The 21549-nt window shown below is 46.0% G+C and overlaps 1 protein-coding gene across 1 annotated transcript in view; it reads left to right on the top strand.

Moving 5' to 3' along the window:
* The first annotated feature begins 9891 nt into the window (after positions 1–9891).
* The window catches only part of TSPAN2 (tetraspanin 2), a 59102-nt gene continuing 47444 nt past the window's right edge, over positions 9892–21549 (top strand). The window contains exon 1 of the mRNA XM_086717910.1: positions 9892–10050. Coding sequence (XP_086574036.1) covers positions 9982–10050 — 69 coding nt within the window. The 5' untranslated portion in view covers positions 9892–9981. The remainder of the gene's footprint in view (positions 10051–21549) is intronic.

The raw sequence follows: 21549 nt of genomic DNA, 5'->3' as shown, positions 1-21549 counted from the left end.
CCTTTTCTTTTAGAACATCCGCAGGCTTCCTTAGACCAGAGGTCATATAAGCTGATGAATTTACAATAGACCAGAGGTTTGTCAGTGTATTTTTAGGCTTCTTCTTCTTCTTTTTTTTTTTTTTTAATTTTTTTGTTTTAATGTTTATTTATTCTTTGAGAGAGAAAGAGAGCACGAGCAGGGAGGGGCAGAGAGAGACACAGAATCTGAAACAGGCTCCAGGCTCTGAGCTGTCAGCACAGAGCCAGACATGGAGCTCAAACTCACAAACTGCGAGATCATGACCTGAGCCAAAGTTGGATGCTTAACCTAGGGGGCCACCTGCCAAGGCGATAGGGTAGCCCGTGACTACCAGAACTGGGTTCTAGTTCTATGCACGTCCTGCAAAGACAGTGTGATGGTTAATTTCATGTGTCAACCAGACCAGGAACAGGGTACCCACACACTTGGCCAAACATTATTCTGAGTATGTCTTGAGGGTGTTCTGTAAGGAATTAACATTTCAGTTGGCAGACTGAGTAAAGCAGATTACCCCCCTAATGCGGGTGGGCCTCATCCAAGCAGTTGAAGATCTGACTAGAACAAAAGGCTGGAGTAAGAGAGACCTCCTCTCACCTGCCTGCCTTGAGCTGAGACACCGGTCTTTCCTCGCCTTCAGATTTCACCTGAAAAATCAGCTCTGTTTCCATCTTAAGCCTGCCAGCTTTTGGACTGGAACTACATCATTGACTTTGCGACTGCAGACTACAGATCCTGAGACTTGTCAACCTCCACAATCACGCAGGCCGATTCCTTATAATATATATATACACATACATCCCTTTGTTCTGCTTTAGAATGTAAAGGTTCTAAAGATTTTGTTCCCCGTCTTTGAGGTCCCTGTCAAAATTTAGAAGCAACAAGAAAAGTCACATTAAAATTATGCCAGATTAGGGGCACCTGGGTGGCTCAGTCTGTGGAGCATCTGACTCTTGATTTCAGCTCAGGTCACGATTCCATGGTCGTGAGATTGAGCCCTGTGCAGGGCTTCATGCTGGGTGTGAGCCTGCTTAATATTCTCTCTCTCTCTCTCTCTCTCTCTCTCTCTCTCAAAAAAAAAAAAAAAATATGCCAGATTATTATTCTGTAATTTTAAAAAATTTTCCCTAATTCAGGTGATGAAAATGGGGATCATCTATGAGATAAGATAAATATTCGGACTCGTAAATTAGACCTGAATGGGTTATGTTCTCTCCTTTCCCGACCCCCTAGAAAAGTGAAAACAAAAATGAGTAGGCTATTCCCACAGGGCCCTATGGAAACAATCAATTATCCTTTGTGTTTGCCGCCGCCTCCTGTGTCACGGTCCCTTCTTTTGCACCATACATGTCTACGCAAGTAGGTGTGCATGGCTTCCTCTCACCAGCAAACACCAGGAGCTAAAAAATGATGAAAGGAAGCTACTACTGCCTGAATGCTGCAGATAAAACATTGAAAGCGGAGAGCCCAGCAACCTGTGACCATGGAGATGAATTGTAATCAGCAAACCAAGGCCTCGCCTTCCATCTTTCTCTGGGCATCCAAGAAATGGTTGGTTTAGAAACCCTGAGCCCACACACTATTTTCCAGCAACAACCACATAGCAACAGAATTAATACATCACAAGCTCAGCAGTCAAACACTGCTCACGGCCTGCTTATCAAAACCAAAGTTTAGATAGCAGGTACACCACAGTTCTTTTTCCAACACTAGGGCAGACTTGATGCCCCGAAGTACTTCCTCCACTGAAACTAAAGCACAGGATAAAATATATAAGCATCTTTTTAAAAACAGGTTGCTTAGCTCGCACAAAAGAAAAAGCGTCGACAAAGGCCAAAATGAAGTGAATTCAAGAACCCTGGGAAATAAAGATACCAAGACCATCTCTGGCCCCGAGTTTCTGTTTCAACAGGTGCAAAGTCTCAAAGTTGATGAAATAAAGCGTGAAATCCCACTAAGGTAAAGAGTGTATTAGGAAACCCTTACCCAAACCTGGTGTCCCTTCCCAAGGGCTGCACTCTCAAGGTAGGACTAGAGAGGAAATAAACCCATCATAAGAAAGGGGGCAACAAGGAAATGGACACGTTTTGATCTTGAGGTTGCGGGGAGAGGGGGGAGGACTCCAGGTGGAATCTCCCCTGGGAACTTGTAAAGCCAGCCTTGAAATGGGTTTGCTGTCTGAATTAATACTCTGCGGTGGTGCCTTGAGATGATTGATTTGCAGACGTCAAAGTAAACCCTCGCCGGAGAAACAAAACCTCAACTCAGGACACAAGGCATTTCCACAATTTTCCACGGGAAATGAGCAGCTTACGGTAAGAAAAGAGAAAGAAATCACACAACACACAAGGAAACAAGACACTAAAACAAATAGGCAGAGTTCCACAGGTAGCAAAATCAGATCACAGAGAGTTCAAGGACTGAGATTAGGCAACACAGAATGCAAGCTTTTTCGATGCCACCGTCCCTTGCCTGCTTTCCCCCGTCTCCGTACGTAAACCCCCCGTCAGTGTTCTGTCTCTCCGCACCTTTCTACTTCTTCCGAGTCTCTACTCTTGCTTTTCATCTTTTTCGACCTCTCTTTCTCCACAGGCACCAGAGGGACGCAAAGCACTACTACGAACATGTCCAAATCTTTCCACGAAGGAAGAAAGGAAAGAGAAAAGAAAATTCGTCCCCCCCACGCCACCCTTTTTCCTCTACCACTCGTGTAGGTGGGCTTCCTGAAGAGCAGCTACAGTGACTCCCCCACTGCCCAGTCACCCCTAAACTGCAGCCCAGCTTCCACATGCCCCCCCCCCCCACCACGCTTCTGAAACAGCCCTTACCCTGATGTCCTGAGTTACCACATCACCAAACGCAATCAACTTTTATCTTACCTGCTCCTGCTGGGGTATGTGCACTTTGACTAAGTCCTTCGTTTCAGAAACTTTCTTCCTCCTCCAGCCTCTATGACATCACTCTCTTCTGATTTTTCTCTCACCTCTCTGGTCATGTCCGACTAGTCTCCTTTGAGTGTTACGTCTCCTCTGCTCCCTTCTTAAAATGTAGCTGTTTTAAAGTTTTCATTCTTGGGGTGCCTGGGTGGCCTAGTCAGTTGAGCATTTGACTCTTGGTTTTGGCTTAGGTCATGATCCCAGGGTCGTGGGATCGGAGCTCTGCTCAGCATGGAGCCTGCTTAAGATTCTCTCTCTCCCTCTGCCCCCCTCCCCCACTTGTGCACTCTCTCTCAAAAAAAATAAATAAAAACAAAAATAAAATAAAGTTTCCATTCTCAACACTTTTCACATCCTCCCTGGCCATATCATCCACTCTCAGGGCTCAAAACAGCAGTCCATCTCTGGGGCACGCATAACCTGGCAATATAAGACATCTTTCCAGAAGACGTTCCATCATGAATAGTTTCAAGAGGATCCATTTCCAGATCCTCAATTGCCATGTGTTTTCCTTCCTAGAATCAATCTGCCTCAGAATATGTGACACCTTGATGACAGGCGTCTTCCTGCATAAGTTCCTTCTTGCTCATCTTAAATCTGATAAGGGCACATTTCTTCAGAGTTTATGTAAAAATCTCTGGGCCAGCAACTTGAAAAGTTGCTGTAGGAAAGAACAACCTGATGGCTGCCAGAGGGGAAGGGGTTGGGGGATAGGTAAAATGGGTGAAGGGGAGTGGGAGGTATAGGCTTCCAGTATGGAATGAATAAGTCACAGCATGAAAGGTACAGCAGAGGGAATATAGTCAGTCAATGGTATTGTAATAACGTTGTATGGTGACAGACAGTAGCTACACTTGTGGTGAGCATGGCATCACGGTTAGACTTGTCACATCACTATGTTGTACACCTGAAAGCAATATAAGATTGTGTGTCGACTAAACTTCAATTAAAAAAAAATGCCATAGGTACTGAGACTACCTACAAGGACTATAATATAGTGAATGACTATAATATGGGTAATAAATGCTCTTGTAAGTTAGAAGGGTTCCAATCCTGCTTTCAATAAAATTGAACAGGGGCTCCTGGGTGGCTCAGTCAGCTCAGGTCATGATCTCGTGGTTTGTTGGTTTGAGCCCCCTGTGGGGCTTTGTGATTATAGCTCAGAGCCTGGAGCCTGCTTCAGATTCTGTGTCTCCCTCCCTCTCTCTCTCTCTGCCTGTCCCCCGCTCATGCTCTATCTCTCTCAAAAAATAAATAAACATTAAAAAATAAAATAAAAATATTGGGGCACCTGGGTGGCTCAGTCGGTTAAGCGTCCGACTCTTGATTTCGGCTCAGGTCATGATCTCACGGTTTGTGAGTTCAAGCCCTTCACTGGGCTCTGCACTGACAGTGTGGAGCCTGTTTGATGTTCTCTCTCTCTCCCTCTCTCTCTGCCCTGCTCTCTCTCTCTCTCTCAAAAGTAAATAAACATCTAAAAAAGTAAAATAATGGGGTGCCTGGGTGGCTCGGTCTGTTAAGCGGCCGACTTCGGCTCAGGTCATGATCTCGCAGTCCGCGAGTTCGAGCCCCGCGTCGGGCTCTGTGCTGACAGCTCAGAGCCTGGAACCTGTTTCAGATTCTGTGTCTCCCTCTCTCTGACCCTCCCCCGTTCATGCTCTGTCTCTGTCTGTCTCAAAAATAAATAAACATTAAAAAAAACCCTCTTAATTTCAAATAAATAAATAAAATAAAAAATAAAAAAGTAAAATAATAATAAAATAAATAAAATTGAAGAAAGACCAAATGGAGTTGTCAGCATATTGATCATTTGATGATAGTTTTTGATGATACATCTATATGTGAATTGGGGCTTCTAATTCAGAAGGGGGTTGAAGAACTAATTGGCAGTTGCTATAACAACTTCTTCCATCCTCATTCACTTATTTATCCAACCAGTGTTTCTCAGCATTAATATCAAAGCAAGGAAAAATATTAAGACAATTTATGCTGAGCCCTGTGTTGTTCTAGCAATAAGGAATATTCATCCATGGATAGGTAAACTAGTAGGAGAAAAATCCCAGCCCCCCCCAACCTCATTAAAAGATGCAGTTCCAGTAATATTTTACGTTTGTGCTTAATGATTGTGTATTTAAACTATAATTGTGTGTTAATCAGTAATCAATTGTGTACTAAGAATAATTAATGATAGCTCAAGCGAGAATAAATTAATTAACACTTAGAGCCTTAGGGTCTCAGGAGGCAAAATTTCTTTTAATAAACATATAGTAATATTTACTCAGACAAGTATAAAAGCACATTCAAGAAAAATCTTTCAAGCATAAAAATTACTTTAGGATTACATCGCATGGAAAGATAGAATGGAAATACAAGTTCAAGGAGAAAAAGGAAAGTTGTGAAACCTTTACTCTGTTGAAGATGAGCTTGTTTATACATTTTTTAAATGGATGATGAATATGTAAAAATATTGAATCTTTATGTTGTATACTTGAAACTCATATAATGTATGTCAATTGCACCTCAATAAAAATTTATCTTGAATTAAGTCTTCTGAATTAATTTAAAAATTGAGAGATTGTCATGCACTAGACCTGATGAAACATTTCATATTGTCATTTCAAGTGTTAAACCTGAGACATAAAAAGAAATGGGTGATGGTCGGTAGCAAATGATACTGGCACTAAGTTTCTAGTGGATGCATTAAAACGAGGGATGTGACTGTTTTTTATGTCGATATTTAAAATACATTAGAAATGACATCTTTTGCAAATATTCTAACTTATAATAAAGAAATTTATATGTCAACTTAAAAATATGTGAGGGTATGGGACACCTGGGTGGCTCAGTCTGTTAGGCGTCCGACTTCGGGTCAGGTCATGATCTCACAGTTCATGAGTTCAAGCCCCGCATCAGGCTCTGTGCTGACAGCTCAGAGCCTGGAACCTGCTTCGGATTCTGTGTCTCCCTCTCTCTCTCCTCCTCCCCTACTCGCGCTCTGTCTCTCTCTCTCAAAAGTAAGTAAACATTTAAAAAATTAATAAAATTTAAAAAATGTGAGGGTAAATACTGTAAAATTCCATTTATATGATGTTACAGAAGAGGGAAAATTAATCTATCATGAAAAAATCAGAACAGCGGTTGCCTCTAGAAGGGACGGGGACACAGACTGACTGCAAAAGAGTTCAAGGGACCTCTTTGTTATAAACGCAAAAGCATTTGTCAAACACCATCGAATGGGGTACTTAAAAATGTGTACATTTCACTGAGGCAAATTTTACTTCAAAAAAGAAAAACTACTAATATAGGTAGTGTCATGCATGCCAAAAAATTTAGAGGTGAAATGTATTGGTGTCAAACATGTATTTGGAAATGTACAAAAAATAAAATGGATTGAAAATGGACAGATGTAGGGGCGCCTGGGTGGCGCAGTCGGTTAAGTGTCCGACTTCAGCCAGGTCACGATCTCGCGGTCCGTGAGTTCGAGCCCCGCGTCAGGCTCTGGGCTGATGGCTCAGAGCCTGGAGCCTGTTTCCGATTCTGTGTCTCCCTCTCTCTCTGCCCCTCCCCCGTTCATGCTCTGTCTCTCTCTGTCCCCAAAATAAATAAACGTTGAAAAAAAAAAATTAAAAAAAAAAAAAAAAAGAAAATGGACAGATGTAGAGATAAGTAATGTAACTAAACCAAAATGTTTATGGGAGAATCTAGGTGGTGTGTGTATGTTGCTCACTGCTCAAGTATTTCAACTTTTCTGTATGTTGAAAATACTCACAGTAAAATATTGGGCAAAGTGCACAAATGAGAATATTTTTTTCATAATTCTTTGAGGGACATGTGGGCAAAAGTTTGAGACCATTGGTTTCCATTATCACCATTTGCTAATGAATCTCTAACTTCAACAGCCCAAACCTCTCTCCAGAATCCCAATAATCTTTCCATCTTCTCCTGGACCACTCCATCTGGATTTCCCATCAGATCTAAAACTCAACAGATCCAAATATGAATTTACTGTCTTCCTGTGTCAGTTAGAAATGTCATCAAGTGACAGAATGTAACAAACAAAACGAGGGCGATTTTTCTTACATAACAAGAGATCTGGAGGTGGACGGCTGCTGGCGTTGGCTCAGCAACTCAACGATCTCCTGGCAGGTCTGCCATTCACTTGGCCTTTCCTCATAGCCACAAAGTGTTCTACTGTTCCAGGCATCATGTCTGAGTTCAAGATAGGAAAAAGGGGAAGGAAGCAATGCCAGTGACAATTGAACTTTTATTAACACAACTTCAGATTTTCCAGAAGCCTCCAGCAGCCTTCCACATAAATACCATTAATCAGAACTGCAAAGGAAACCAGGAGGCAGGTACCCAGCTTCCCTGTCCTCTAAATTGGATGTAGGACTGGGTGACAGGAAAGCCCAGCTACAGCATATACAACATTCTCCCCCAAACCTGTTCCACCTCCTATACTCCCTCTCTGAATTAATGGTCCCTGGACCTGATTAATTACCCAAGTAAGGAGGCCAGGAATCATCCTTACCTTTCTTTCCTCTCTACTCCTCATATTCACAGTCTTGATCTTTTCTCAGTCTTTGAGTCTCTCTCAGATCTGAGCCTCCTTCCTATATCCACTGCCACTGCCTTGGTTCAAGTTCTCATTTCTTCCCTGAACTGCTTAGTCTCAAGTCTTAACTTTAAACCATCTTCCATGTGGCCCCAGCTTGACCATTCTAAAAATAGACATCTCACCATCTTATCGCCTGCCTAGATCTTGTCTGTGGCTTTGCATGACACCTAGTTTAAAAGCTAACTTCCTGAGTATGTCATGTATTGTAGCCCCCCATTTTCATATAATAATGGATTCTTGCAAATGTGTTATCAGTCAGGGTGCCCCAGTCCTGTCAAGGGTCAGCTCCCCTAAGACACAACTTTATAGATGGGGAGGGGGGAGCTGGGAAAGTCAATATTCAAAATCTAAACCTGTAATGCTAGGTAGGGAACCATCTGTCTCTAATACATGTGAGCTAAAATCATAGTATGAAGGAATAATACATTTACATGTTATTATAAGGGTTCTGTTCTCAAGAGTTTTGAATATATCATCTCTAAATGCATTTTGTCTTAGAGACTTAAAATTCAACAATATATTTAAAATATATCATTGCTGTTCATTCAGTTCAGATTTATTGAATGCCCACTAGGTACGAGACCCTACCCTTTAGTTCTTTTCCTTCGTAATAGAGCAGAAATGAGAGACCTAGAACAGTGTTTGATGGAAGCTATTTGCTTCTTTCTGCATACCTAATGACTCACATCTTTGTCTCTATTGCACTATTTGAGACTTATTACCAGAATCAGCACTTTCATTTTTCTGGCTTCTTACTCATTTTCATAAATAAAATTCACTATTCAAACAAATGTCCAAAGACACAGATGGAGGCAAAGATGGCAACATGGTAGAAACCGGTTGATTGATAAGAGTGTGATGCGGTGATAGCTTAGCTTTAGAGAGTACTTACTCTGTGCCAGGCACTGTTCTAGGCACTTTACAAAGAGTAACTGAATCCTCACAACTCTACGAAGCAGGTGCTATGATCTCCATGTTGCAAATGAAGAAACTGAGACCCAAGGATACTTTTGGACCTTTGTCAGCTGAGAGCTATGCCCACCACCTCCCAGATTCACCTCCTGTCTGTTCCACTTGAGCTAACTACATTTCTCGTAGTTGGAGGTCGTGTGTATGGGGGGAGGGACTTTGGTCTCTCCAGCCCTGTGGTTTTGTACATGCTGTCCCGTCTGCCTGGACTGCTCTTCCTTTGTGCTCACCTCATTCTTGAAGACCAGGTCAGGCCCACTCTCCTCTGTAAAGTCTTCCCTGTCTAATGAGGTGAGGTCCAGATCTGCTGGCCAGCACCTTGCCCAACCTCCCCATCTTGCTGTAACTATGTGCTTACAGATGTCTCTCTACCACCATAGAAGATACTGCCAGGCCTGGCTGTCTCATTGTTGAGTCCCTGGGGCTTGCTACTATGCCTAGCCTATAATTGGCACTTCAAGTTTTGCTGAATTGATGCACAGGATTCCTGGATTTTACACTTTCTTGTCGCCCCCATACCGTCTGGCACCACATATTGCAGACTCTTAGTCAATGGGAGCGGGAGCCTGGTTTCCCTGCCAGCAGCCTAACTTAATAAAACAGCAACACAAAACCCGCCCCCCCCCCCTTTTTCTCCCGTGTCCACATCACAATTTAATACCCCAGGATCTGAATTCCTTTCGAAGGCCTCCCACCAGTCGAATCCAGCGGGACCCGAGGGGTCTGACTGACTCCCCCGTTCAGTGCAGAAGGGGCAGGGTGGGGAGCCATCAGGGCGCAGGGTAACCGCATCCCGCGCCTTCTGCCAGTTCTTGCCTATTAAGGTAAGAGTTCTCGGAGGAGTGCGGGAGCGACCGAAGCGGGGGGATCCCCAGAAGGGGCCCCGCGGCCGGTGCGCTCGCCCGGCGCTGGGGGAGCACAGCCCGGGTACTGCCAGCTTCAGGGCGGCCCCGGGTCCTACTTTTCTCTTCTGCCCGAGGCCACCTTCCTAGGTTTCCACAGCCACCGGGGCCGCGTCCTCATTTTCAACCGCCACCGCAGGCCTCAAAGGAGTCTCTGCACAGGGCGCTGATTAAATGGGTCTCCGGTCCCCAGCGGACGCTCCTACCCGTCAGATGCCCGCGGAAGCACCGAGAGCGCTGCGCCCGCGGGGCCCCGCAACCGAGGGAAGGTCCCGCGCTGCGGGGGCACAGCGGAGGACGCGTCCTTCCGGCCTTCGGCTCTCCGCCCCCTCTGCGCCCCCACCCCACGCCAGTCTCTCGGGGTCCCCTAGGGCCCGCTCCAGCCCCGCGCCGGGCGCAGGCCCCGCCCCACCGCCCCGCCCCCCGCAGGCCCCGCCCACGGTCCCTCGCGCTCCGCCCCCTCCCCGCCGGCTCCCGCCGCTCCCGGCGCTCCGAGCGCGGGCCTGGGGACTCGGGATCCCGCCGCCGGGGCCGCAGCATGGGGCGCTTCCGCGGGGGCCTGCGATGCATCAAGTACCTGCTGCTCGGCTTCAACCTGCTCTTCTGGGTGAGACCCGGAGCCCGGAGGGCCGGGCAGGGGAGGGGCCGGGCGGGGGCGCGGGGCCAGGGTCCCCGGGGAGCTGGCCTTTGCGGCGTCCGAGCCGGGCTCCTTGAAGGCTGGGTGTTCAAACAGGCGGAGGTGTGGAAGAGGCAGACAAAGAGGGAGGGGGAAATAAAAGGGGAGGGATGGAGGGGAAGGAAGCACAGGGAGGGAGAGGTTGAGCAACAAGAAACGGTGAGAAGGGGGGGGGACACCTTGTGGATCTTACATTTGAGGAACCTCTGCCTCAGCTGGTGACTCCAGATGCGGGGACACCAGCCCCTCCTCACCTCACCTCCTGAGGAGTGGGTCCCCCCAGCCTTCAGGGCACTCACCCCTTCTTGCTCTCCCTTTCTACCGCAGCGGGGGCCTGGCCAGGGCGCTGGAAGAGAACCCCCCCCCACTCCGGGCCCAGGAGGGGGCTGTCGGGGGGGGTGGTGCCCCAAAGGGCGTGTGTGGAGACACCACCTGGCAAGGATGGTTTTGTTTAGGAAATTGGGGGTAGGAGTGAAAATGGTATGGGGGGGGTCGTCCTTATTCTGGGTGTTAGAAGAGGGTACCACGGGCTGGGAGGGGGTGGTGGTGCTCTTCTGCGAAGCGTATGGACGGAAGAGAGGGGCTTGCAAAGGGCATCGGCATCTCCCCACAACCCCTAGCCCGCAGCCTCTGCTAAATACCACAGATGATCTCATTCAACTTTGCATTGAACCAGCATTCCCCGGATTAGTGGTTCACAGAGAGACAGGGCCATGCCCCTGGTCTCCTATATTATTGGGACAAGGTTAGGGCCAGACCATCCCTAGATCCCCGGCTATCCTGTCTCAGGCCCTGGAGGACAAGGTCTAAAAATTGTTTTCTCTGCACGTTCCTGCTTGGGCTTTCTCAAGAAACTGTCGGTCAGTATAACCGCTCAGTTAGACCCTGGGGGAAAATAAAAATCTTGTTTTGGGTGAACAGGTTCTTAAAGCTGGGGTGGTGGGTTGGGGGGGGGGGGGAGCAGCAGTGGCCCGGGTGCTTTGAAACAGCCAGGAAGGAAGAGGATGGTGATTGTCCTATGGGCTCTGGGGAGTCGGTCTTCCCATGGCTGCAACTAATTAATTATTGAGTGATGGGCTCTGCTCATGTCTGCCAACCCATTAGCCCAGATGGCTGGGTGACTTCAGCAACTGCAGCCTCTCAGAAGACAAGTTACCAGGCTCAGCATCCTGCAGCAGGGGAAGGTGTGAAGGAGGCACCCCAAAGACAGCCCCTGAATTTTAAAAATACACATGGTTTTTGTATCCCAGGCATTTACACTCAGCCTACTGTAGGGAGGGACATTTCTAAAGGCCCTTTATGTTGTGCTTTTTAATAGTGTGGCTTAATTTCAAAAGCTGTTAATTATAGATGTCATGCTTGGGTGACACCCTTCGCTCTCGCTGCTTACAAATTCAAAACAAGTTTCATATCAGCCTTAGAAGGAATTCTCGGGCTGGGCTCAGTGCTTACTTAGTGCCTGATGTTATGCCAGCCCTTCCAGGGATAAGAGGAAGCATTTCTTGAATGTTTTCTGTGTGTCAGGGACAGTGCTAAGCACATTGCATTCATTATTACACCTAATCCTCACAACAGTCCTCACGTGTATAATATTGCTATCCCCATTTTTACAGTTGAAGAAAGAGGCTCAAATAGGTTGACTTGCCCAAGGTCAAATAGCTAGTGAGTGGCAGAGGCAGGACTCGAACTCCTAAACACTGTGGTACATCACACTCCTAAGCAGGGGTTCTCAAAGAGTGGTTCCTAGACGAGCAGCATCAGCATTTCCTTAGAACTTGTCAGAAATGCGTATTCTCAGCTCCATTCTAGGCCTGCTGAAGCAGGAACTCTGGGGGAGGGACCCAGCAATCTATTTTAGCAACCCTTCTAGGTAATTCTCATGCATGCTTGAGTTTGAGAACCACTGTTAAACAATTATTAAGTAAGTATTATAAAGCTCATTTATCACATATAAATATAAATTAATATGTATAATTTGTCAATATAAAATGCTGTTCCCTAAGTTTGCTAATGTTGTTAAGGAAGCAAGCCCAATGCATATAGAACAACAAGTTAATAAGTATATAATCAAGCGAAAAGTTCACACTTCTGGCCATAAGCACAATAAAGAGGGGAAGTAGGAACGAAGTGATGTTTGAGCGTCTACCATGTGTTAGCTACTGGGGTTAGTCGTGACCTTTTATATGTATGATCTAATTAAGGAGTTCAGAGAAAGGATCACAGCAATAGTGAGGAGTCAGGACTCTTGTCCTGAAGAATAGGGTGCTTAAGCTGAACCCCGAAGGACTGTTGAATGAAGGTAGGCAAGGCAAGGGAGCGATGCCACCATCCAGTCTGACAAAGCGGTCAGGCTTGAGTGCAGAGATCCCAGGCAGAGTGTGCTTGAGTAAGCTATTCTCATCTCTAAGAGTCTGTTTTCTCGTCCATACTATTGAGGTAACGGGGTTGTCAGGAGGATTAAAAGGAAATGTGTAAAGCGCCTGACCTCCTCTTCCTATGAGTCTAGTACGTAGTAAGTGCTCAAAAAGCGTTGTTATTAGTGCAGACAGGAAGCATTCGATAAAAATTAGCTCTCTTTCCCGAGTCCCGTGATTTGGGGGAATAGCCTGTCTGTTTGCCAAATGGCTTGCAGCTTGTCTTTGTTTTAGGATAACTACATGTTATCTTTTCAATTCGTACTCACGAATTTGGAGCGCTAGAACTCGGAGTGCTCGGAGAGCAGGAGTTTTTTGTTTGTTTTGTTTTTATGTCTCGTTCACAGTTGCACCTCCAGTGCCTAGAACAGAACCCAGCACGCAGGAGCCGCTCAATGAATAGTCTGTAGAATGAATTCATGAATCTGCAGGTTAGAGGACGTGGTACAAATAACCTTTCCAGTTTGCACAGATAATCAATGATCGACTTTATCTGGATGACTGAGCCTATCTCTTCCCGCTCATTACCTGCCAATTTGTTCTGTCTTGGGCAGATTGAGCACAGGACAGGGGCAGGGATGGGTGCAGGTGGTATGGGGTCTTCCTCTCTCCCAACTCCATGGGAGGGTGGGGACTGTGGGTCTCAGAGCAGCAGCAGTTACAAGAGGCCTTCCCGGGTCCTCTACACGCACAACCACAGGGAAACGGCCAGCTGAAACCAGTACATAATGACTTAGGGGAAAATGAATATTTGGGATAAATTATCTGGATGTCTACCTTCACTGTAACCGAGGGAACCTGATTCCAGAAAAGCCCCACCCTCGTTTCTGAAGTTGTTTTTCCTGGTTGGAGGGGTTTGTGGGGAGGTTGGGGAATGGGCAGAGGGTGGGGGCCAGTTTTCCTGGAAGGCTGGGCTTTAACTGTGATATTCAAGTGTAATATTGCCACACACTGTTGGATGTTTGGGTGTCTACCCCTCTGAGATAGAAGGTCCCCCTCGGGGACTACACTCTCTTTCCTATCAGGCCTTCAACAGAAGGCAGGCAAGGAGGTAGGGGTGGGTGTGTTCTGTGATCTGCACTTTGACAAATCAATTCGCAGCCTCCTCTGGCAGTTTGGTTTAAGTAAGCCTCCCCAGGCTGTGCTCCTGATTTTATAAACATTCAGCTAGATCCTGCCAGAGCCAGCACGGCACTGCCTGGCCCAGGGCCGCTGACTGTATTCACCACTGAATTTTTAAAAACAGAAGTACAGCCTAGCCATGAACCCCACCAAATTCATGTCTGTTATCATGGTCGATGTCTAACATGGAACCCCTCCCAACATCTGTCATGTCTAAATTCGGACACTGCAATCAGATAGCACAGTATATTCCCATGCCTTTCACTGAAATCACCTTTATTTTTTTCTTCTGTTGCATAGCAATATAAACAAAACACCACAGTCCACCACACTGCATATGTTGGTTTCAAGAAAAACCTGGGCGCTGTTTATTCCTTGGTTTATTGTTGTACGCTCAGCGTTTTCCTATCATTGTGCTATACCGAGCAACTTGGTGTTAGCGACCGACAGGAAGCAGGACTGCTCATTGTTGAAAGTCACATGCCATATATGGCTTGTCTGAAGTTTCTCTCCTTTCCTTCTCACCACTATTCATGCAGCTTTGGGGTTTCAGTCGGTGATGTCTAGCAGGTGCTGTTGGGAAAGACTGTGTCCCGTGGGCTGGGGAGTAAAACATATTTGACCCTACTGAAGCTTACACAGGTTGCCTCCTCCACTTTGTCAAATTGAATTCAAACAGCAACTTCAGAGCTACCACCTGTTCAGAACACTGGTTTAGAAAAATACCTGAAGAAAGTATTCTTTGGAGTCCACCCAAAAGCTAGACCACCCCAGAAGGCAGACAGGAATTTCCTTGGCCTTCTTGTAGGATAGTCTTTGTTTCTGATTTCTGTCTAGGGGGGGAAGATAGCAGTGGAGGCCAGCCTCCCCTAACGTGGACAAGAGGGGCCTAGCGTTGCTGGAGGGGACAAGGAGTCTATGACAGGGCCAGTGTGTGGAGGCTAGAGGTATAGTGCCAGTAGTCGGGTAGACCTCGGACAGGTCCAGGCAGTATGGCCATTCAAATCCAGGAACTCAACGCCAGGAAGGTGGATACTGGCATCACACTGCCTGGGGTTGTTCTTGCCTGTATTATTTACTAACTAGGGGACCTTGGACAAGTTGTTCAACCTCTTTGAGCCTCAGTTTTCTCATCTATAAAATAGACATAATTGAGTACCAACATCCATCTGTGATTTTTGTGCAGATAAAATGAGTTACTATAGGCAAAATAGTAAGTATAGTACGTGTGCATAGGTAACACTCAATAACGTAAGCTATTAGCAGCAGTCATATTTAAGCATTAGAAGTACAAGTAGAAACCAGAATCCAAGAGGTTCATAAAGGTAAAGAGAAGTGGCAGATAGGTGGCCTAGGTCCAACCGGCCAACTAAAAGGGCAAGAGTTTCATAGCTTCCGAAAGGCACGGAGTCCAAAGGACAGATGTCCTCCTCTGCAGTTACTCAGGAGACATATGCTGACGACCTACTGTGTGCCCGGCACCCTGCCAAGTGCTTGGGCACTCAAAAATGATTAAGACACAGTCCTTGACCTTGAGACGCTCATGCCTCTATGTTAGCGCTCCATTTTCCCTTTCACTGTGGCTTATTTCCTCTCTAGTGTCTTTGCTCCTCGAGGGCAGTGACTGTTTCTTGCTGGGATCCTCCTTTGTCTCTCCGCACCTAGAAGAGGTTCAGCGGTCACTGGCAAAGCTCTGGCCAACAGGACTACGTTCACTGATGGCAGCACAAGGGCTGCCTGTTTGTGCCCTGCTCTCACTCTCTACTACCAAGGGGAAAGCTTTGAGAAGCGATGGGAAAGCCTTTGGTGATTGCTGCCCCTCTAACTTCAGTGTGTCTGCGAATCATTGGAAGATCTTGTCCAAATATCCACTTTGCTCAGTAGGTCTGCATCTCTAACAAGCCTCCCAGTGATGCTGATGCTGCTGGTCTAGGGAATACACTTTGGTTTAGATGTGGCCTGAAGAGGTCAAAGACCTACTGGTGGCTCTCATTTCTGAACGGGGCAGAGAGTACCCTTTGTTTTGGCTTCCTTATGGCATTTCTCTTAAAAGACTTTTTTTTTTTTTTCACATTAAGACTTGATGGTTTCTAGAATTACCCAGTGACCCTGTGTCCATTGTTCACTTCATTTCACTGTGCAATTCTAGAACATGCATGCAATATCCTTATGTCTCCAACCATGTGTGACAAAAAAGAACATAACCTCCATCCCCTACGTTAATATTGACCATTAACATCACAACAGGGCTGTTCTCCTGAAGTAAGTGATGCTGTACTGACCACTGAGGCAAATCACATCATGGTTGCTAAAGAATTCGGAGAAGGAATTGAGGGAGAAGCAGGTAAAATGAGAATATCCGATTGGCTGAGAGCATATCTTACAGATGAGTAAGGGTTACCTTGGCCGGCCTTTTTCATCCTTTTTGGATTTAATTGGACACAAAAATAATAATGCTAATTAACATTCATATGATGTTTTAGTTTACAAAATGCTTTCACATGCCTTATCCCATTTGATCACAAATTGCAACGGGCCCATGACATAATGTAATTATCCCCATTTTACAGATGTGGAAGCCGAGAGTCAGGTCCAGTATATGAGAGGCAGGAGAGAGGTTGAGAACATGACTGATCAGTTTAAGACAGAGGAAAAGCAAGATGGGAATCGAGAAAGGGTATATATGTATCAAGAGACAGTTTTTAAACTTAATTTCAGGAGCAAAACCTTGAGGAAGAATAGTAAGCATTATATAAATGTAAGCTGTGTGCCGCTGCTTTCCTGAGCGCATTTTCTACATTAGCTCCTTAAATCCTCACTCCAATCTCCGAAATAGCAGCTATTGTTACCCCTCGTTTGCACAGGAGGAGACAGAGGTGCAGACACTTTAAGAGACTTGGCGGGGACTCCGAGCCAGCCAGCGACAGAGCTGGGTTTCCGTGTGTGGCCCCAGACTCTCTGGTGTCAACCACTCTAAGTCTGCAGACCAGCAGGAGAGAAGGTTGGAGCTGTGATGAACCTGTGCATTCCAGTATGGTGACCGTGCTACTAACCATATGCGGCGACTCAGATTTAAATTAGTTAGTATTAAAAGAGACTTAATATTCAGCTCCCCAGTCATAGTAGCCCCATGTCAAGTGCTTGATAACCATAGGGGGCTAGTGGCTACAATACTGGACAGCACAGAGAGGGAACATCTATATTCACATCACTGGGAAAAGTTCTATTGGATAGCTCTAGCCTAAGTATAGTTATTCTTTCTCTCTAAACCATTTTTTCTGTTTATCTCTCATTAGGTCTTATAAAACTAAAGAGAGAGGGGAAGTATAGTTTTTAGAAAGGGGCACTGACGTCTGGAGTATCAGATGATTGAGAAAACTCAAGGGGATTCTAGCTATCCTGGAAAGAGCATAGAGCTAAAATAAAAGTGAGGGGAGACAGGTAGCAGAAGACTTAGCTATTGGTACCATGGGACTGGTGTTTCCTACCTTGAGTAGGATTCAGTTTTCAGTTTGACTGTATGTAGTAACATTAGCACGTCTATCACCATAATGAAACTAAGTGCCACTCCCACTCCTAACACTCACTCCCTCTCCTAAGTGTGAACCGTGAACTCATTTAACCTCTTAGGGAGGCACTGTTATTACCTCCACTTTGCAGATGAGGAAGCTGAGGGTTAGAGGGATCAGGTGTTTTGCTCAGGATCACAGACTAGTAAGTGACAGAGCCTGATTCCAATCTAGGATGCCTAGAACCTCCGCCTGTCGACACCGCAGCACTATATGGTGGATGTTTTTGTTATGATCCAGCCCGAGGGCATCACTATGCAGTCAGAATACTCAGAAGCGGTAAAATTTTCAAGAAGAATCGTTGGCAGTGTTCCCAAGTGCGTGCCAAGCCCCGTCCTCCCCATTGTAATGGTGGTTGGGAAAGAGTCAGCTTATAAACTGGGGCACGGAAGTTGGGCGAGGATGGCAAAGCCCCCTGTGGAGCAGGGCCTGGTGCCCTGAAAGTTGCTGTCGCTCAGCCAGGAAGCCCATTTGCTCTCCCTGCACACGCTCGAATCTGTCCGGTCCCCTGTTAATGCCCCAGCGCTGTCTGCCTTCACGGCACAAATGGCTTCTGGCAAAATTGCTGTTAAGTAAAAGCTCTCTAGAACACCAAGCTGGACTTTCAGGATTTCTCCGGGATTCCATCCAAGCTAACTTTTTAATAAACCAAAGCTTTTAGGCTTGTTCCAGTCTGACCTGAGTTCTACCTGAAACATTTATTTCCTCCTGTTGTTTCTCTGTACCATCTAAAACTGGATGGAGAGCATTATCATAGATTGATATTTAAGAATCCTATGTATCTCAAGAATAATTCTTGAGATACCTTGAAAGATATTAGGCTCTAAAACAAATATTGCTTCATGCCCAGTCTTTGCTCATATAAAGCTTGATACAGATGAGATATCACAGTAGGCATTGGAGCCCTCAAGGTATATGTCTACTCAGAGGGCGAGCCTGGGATAAGAGCCAGCCAGGTGTTGTAAGGAGGAAGTCAGAGGATGTAGAAAAGGCCATTACTGTGCTCCTGGGAAGTCATCCGCTAGGTGAGCTAAGGCAGACAGCGGATTTCATTCACTTCAGTGACTTGGTGGGTTGGATGTTAGTTCTGTATTTGATCTTCCCTTGATGAAGCCATCTGCTCACTGGAATCATTAGCCAGCAGTCTGTGATATTTGTGTTGCTGTCAAAGACAACTATACGGCCATCACCTTTCTCCTAATCCTTGCTGATCCTTCCCCCCCTCCTCCTTTGCCCTGTATCTCTTTAGAGACAAGGCGTTGTGTAGAACCACTGAGTAAATGCAACACACTTTCCAGCACCTGTCTTGTATCTGCTTTGGGGTGGAGGAAAGCTCCACCCCAGGTTAGTTTCCTTCTCCTGTCCCCGGGGTGACCCAGCACTTCCACACTCCCTCCCACGCAATGCCATGCTGGTTGAGCCACACAAGTTAACTTCCTAATGACCTAAACAAGCACAAGAAGGTGTGTTTGGCTCAAATCTATAACCCGGCATTCTTTCCAGAGAGGACATGCTCCTGATTCTGTCACGATGTTGATTGCAGAACATTACCATCAGTGCAGAGAATTCAACATGGATTGGTTTTAAAATATATCCTTACCCGGAGGCAGTCTTTCGGGAATTTCTGAAGCACAAGCTTGTTCTAATGAAACCGTTATGAGAAAAATAATAGGGAAAATCAGAAACCCTGGTATCTAACTGGCACATTTCCAAGCTAACATACACTGCTGCAGCCCTGCCTCCCCGTTACACCTCACCTGCTCCGGATGTCAGGGCAAAGGCAGCGAGCTTCCTCAGATCTCCTGTGGCCTTTGGCTCTTGGGTTTCTTCTGACAAAATCCTCGATTTTGAGAAAGTGCTGCCTGCCTCCTTTCACTGAATAAGGGGATGAAAATCTTGGGAGCTGGCTTTCCTCCTTGAGAAAATTAGTGTCACCGTCCAGAGCAAATGTGCTTCTGACGTTTGCCTGCTGAAAGGATGAAACTCCATTACCCTTATGGTATCATAATGTGGTTTGCAATCACATCAAAACTGTGAGTGCTCATTACGTGATTCCATCCGGGATGAGAACTGCCCCCGAGCTTAAAAGCTTTTAATGGAAACTCTGGGGTTCAAGTGTCATTTCCAGCTTTGCGTGACTTCATCCCAAAGAAGAGATTTGCAGATGAGTTGGGTTGTGGGCGCACATGGGGTTCACCCTGGAGAAGCAAGAATACAAAATTGCTTTGGTTCAGTCTTTCATTCGAGTCCTTGATTGCTGCTCTAATTGCAATCATATGTCCCTGCCTGTAAAAGGCGTGTGGAGATGTACCCTGTGTCCATGCATGAGGGGACAGCACACATCCGCACAGGCTTAGGAAACACGGAAGTGGATAACTACCTGCGCTGGTTTTGTTTTGGTTTTCTGTGGGAAAGTGTTTTGCTGAGTATATTCAGCAGTGTGTTCACACAGTGCCTTCCAAGGTGTCTGCACAGTGTTTCCCAGGCTCAGATGTTTTTGAAAATAGTATTTTGCAAAGTATTCCCTTGGGGGGCAATCATTCCTGTCAGCCTGTCTTAGTCAAGTCAGGTTGCCATAAAAAAAATACCATAGATTGGCTTAAACAACAGAAATTTATTTCTTACAATTCTGGAGGCTTGGAAAGTCAAGATCAAGGTATTGGCCGATTGGGCTCTTGGTGAAAGCTTTCTTCCTGGAAATCAGATGGCTGCCTTCTCACTGTGTCCTCACATGGCAGAGAGAGAGAGACAGAGAGGGAGAGTGCGGGCTCTAGGGTCTCTTATAAAGGCATCCCATCATGGGTCTCTCACCATCATGACCCCATCTAAACCTAATCATCCCTCAAAGGCCGCACCTCCAAATACCATCACACTGCAGGTAGGGCTTCAGCATATGAATCTGGGTGGTGGTGGAGGACACAGTTCAGTCCACAGCACAGCCTAAATGGTAACCTTGTGAAGGCCCTCCACTCTTGCACGTAACAGATGTCTGTTGGGAGCCTGCTCTACAAGGCTGAGGGGTAAATCAACATACACCCTGTCCCTACCCTCATGCAGCTCAGGCCTTAGTTTTTTTCAATGCCAGAAATATTTACAACGGATTATGTTTTTAATGTTTATTTATTTTGAGAGAGACAGAGCGGGGACGGGCAGAGAGAGAGAGGGAGAGAGACAGAGAATCCCAAGCAGGCCCGCCATGTCAGCAGAGACCATACACGAGGCTCGATCCCAAGACTGTGAGATCATTGACTTGAGCCAAAATCAAGAGTCAGGCACTTAACCAACTGAGCTACCCAGGCACCTCTGAATTCCAGAAATATTTAAATAGATGGGTTACATGAGACATGAAGGAAAATACATACGCAGGCCAGCGTAGGTTTCCCAGAGGAAGTGACAAGAGAGCTGATAGCTGGGGGGTGGAGATGGGGGGCAAGTTGGGGAGCTCAGGGGATGGGGAGGGGAGGAGAGCTTTCTAAGCTAAAGAAACAGCAAGAGAGTAAGAGCGGAGGCCCTCAAGTGTGAGGAGGAATTGAAACTGTGTCTCCCATATAGGTGAAAAAATATGTACTGAGAACTTCCCCAAGTGAAGCTTTTTTTACCCAAATAGGGGACTTTCTGCTGGGTTTAGTTATCAGATAGCAGAGTGGCATGTATTTGCTTTTTATGATTAAGGTTTGGCTGGCCGCCTCTGGGTGTAGGTGTGGGTGCAGGTGGGAAGCTGGGCAGCCCTGGGCACCAGGGTCTGGGGAGTGATCTTTGCATTTTCGCATCTCAGCACAGCCCACTTTCCAACTTAGTGCCTTCCAAAGAACCATGTTTGTGATCCATGAAATCTTTATTTTCTTTAAGTGAAAAAAATATGTCCTCAAGATGGAACATTTCATCAGCAATCCTAGGAAAGTAGAAATAAATACAGCAAAATAAAATTGAAATCCTTTGACAAGTTCTGCTTTGTGCCAGATGATCTGTTTCTGACAGATAGCCATTCCTTAAAGGAAACTTTTTGCTCATCCACTTTCTTAAATGCTTTCTGAGCAGGTCTGGAGACCTCTCCGCTGCTACTTCAGTTTTAGAACACAAACTGCCTTCTCTAAAGACATATGCTTACAATTTGCAACTTTGTGTCCTGCAAACGCTCTGGAGTATGGTTAGATACTGAAACCACTTGCCTGTGAAGATGCATAATATAGTTGTATCTGGTGACCCCCTATTTAATGACATGGATGTCATTAAATCCCTTCACTGTTACCTTTTTCCCCCTATTTGATTCCTGTTCTCTTTTTAAATGGCGGGCACACTTTTGCCCTCAAAATTCTGTTTCATCG

The sequence above is a fragment of the Puma concolor genome, chromosome C1 (genome assembly GCF_028749965.1).
Source record: "Puma concolor isolate L17-30 chromosome C1, mPumCon1.1.hap2, whole genome shotgun sequence".
Classification (NCBI taxonomy): domain Eukaryota; kingdom Metazoa; phylum Chordata; class Mammalia; order Carnivora; family Felidae; genus Puma; species Puma concolor.
The sequence above is the reverse complement of the archived record's forward strand: the minus strand, read 5'-3'. Positions and strand labels throughout refer to the sequence as shown.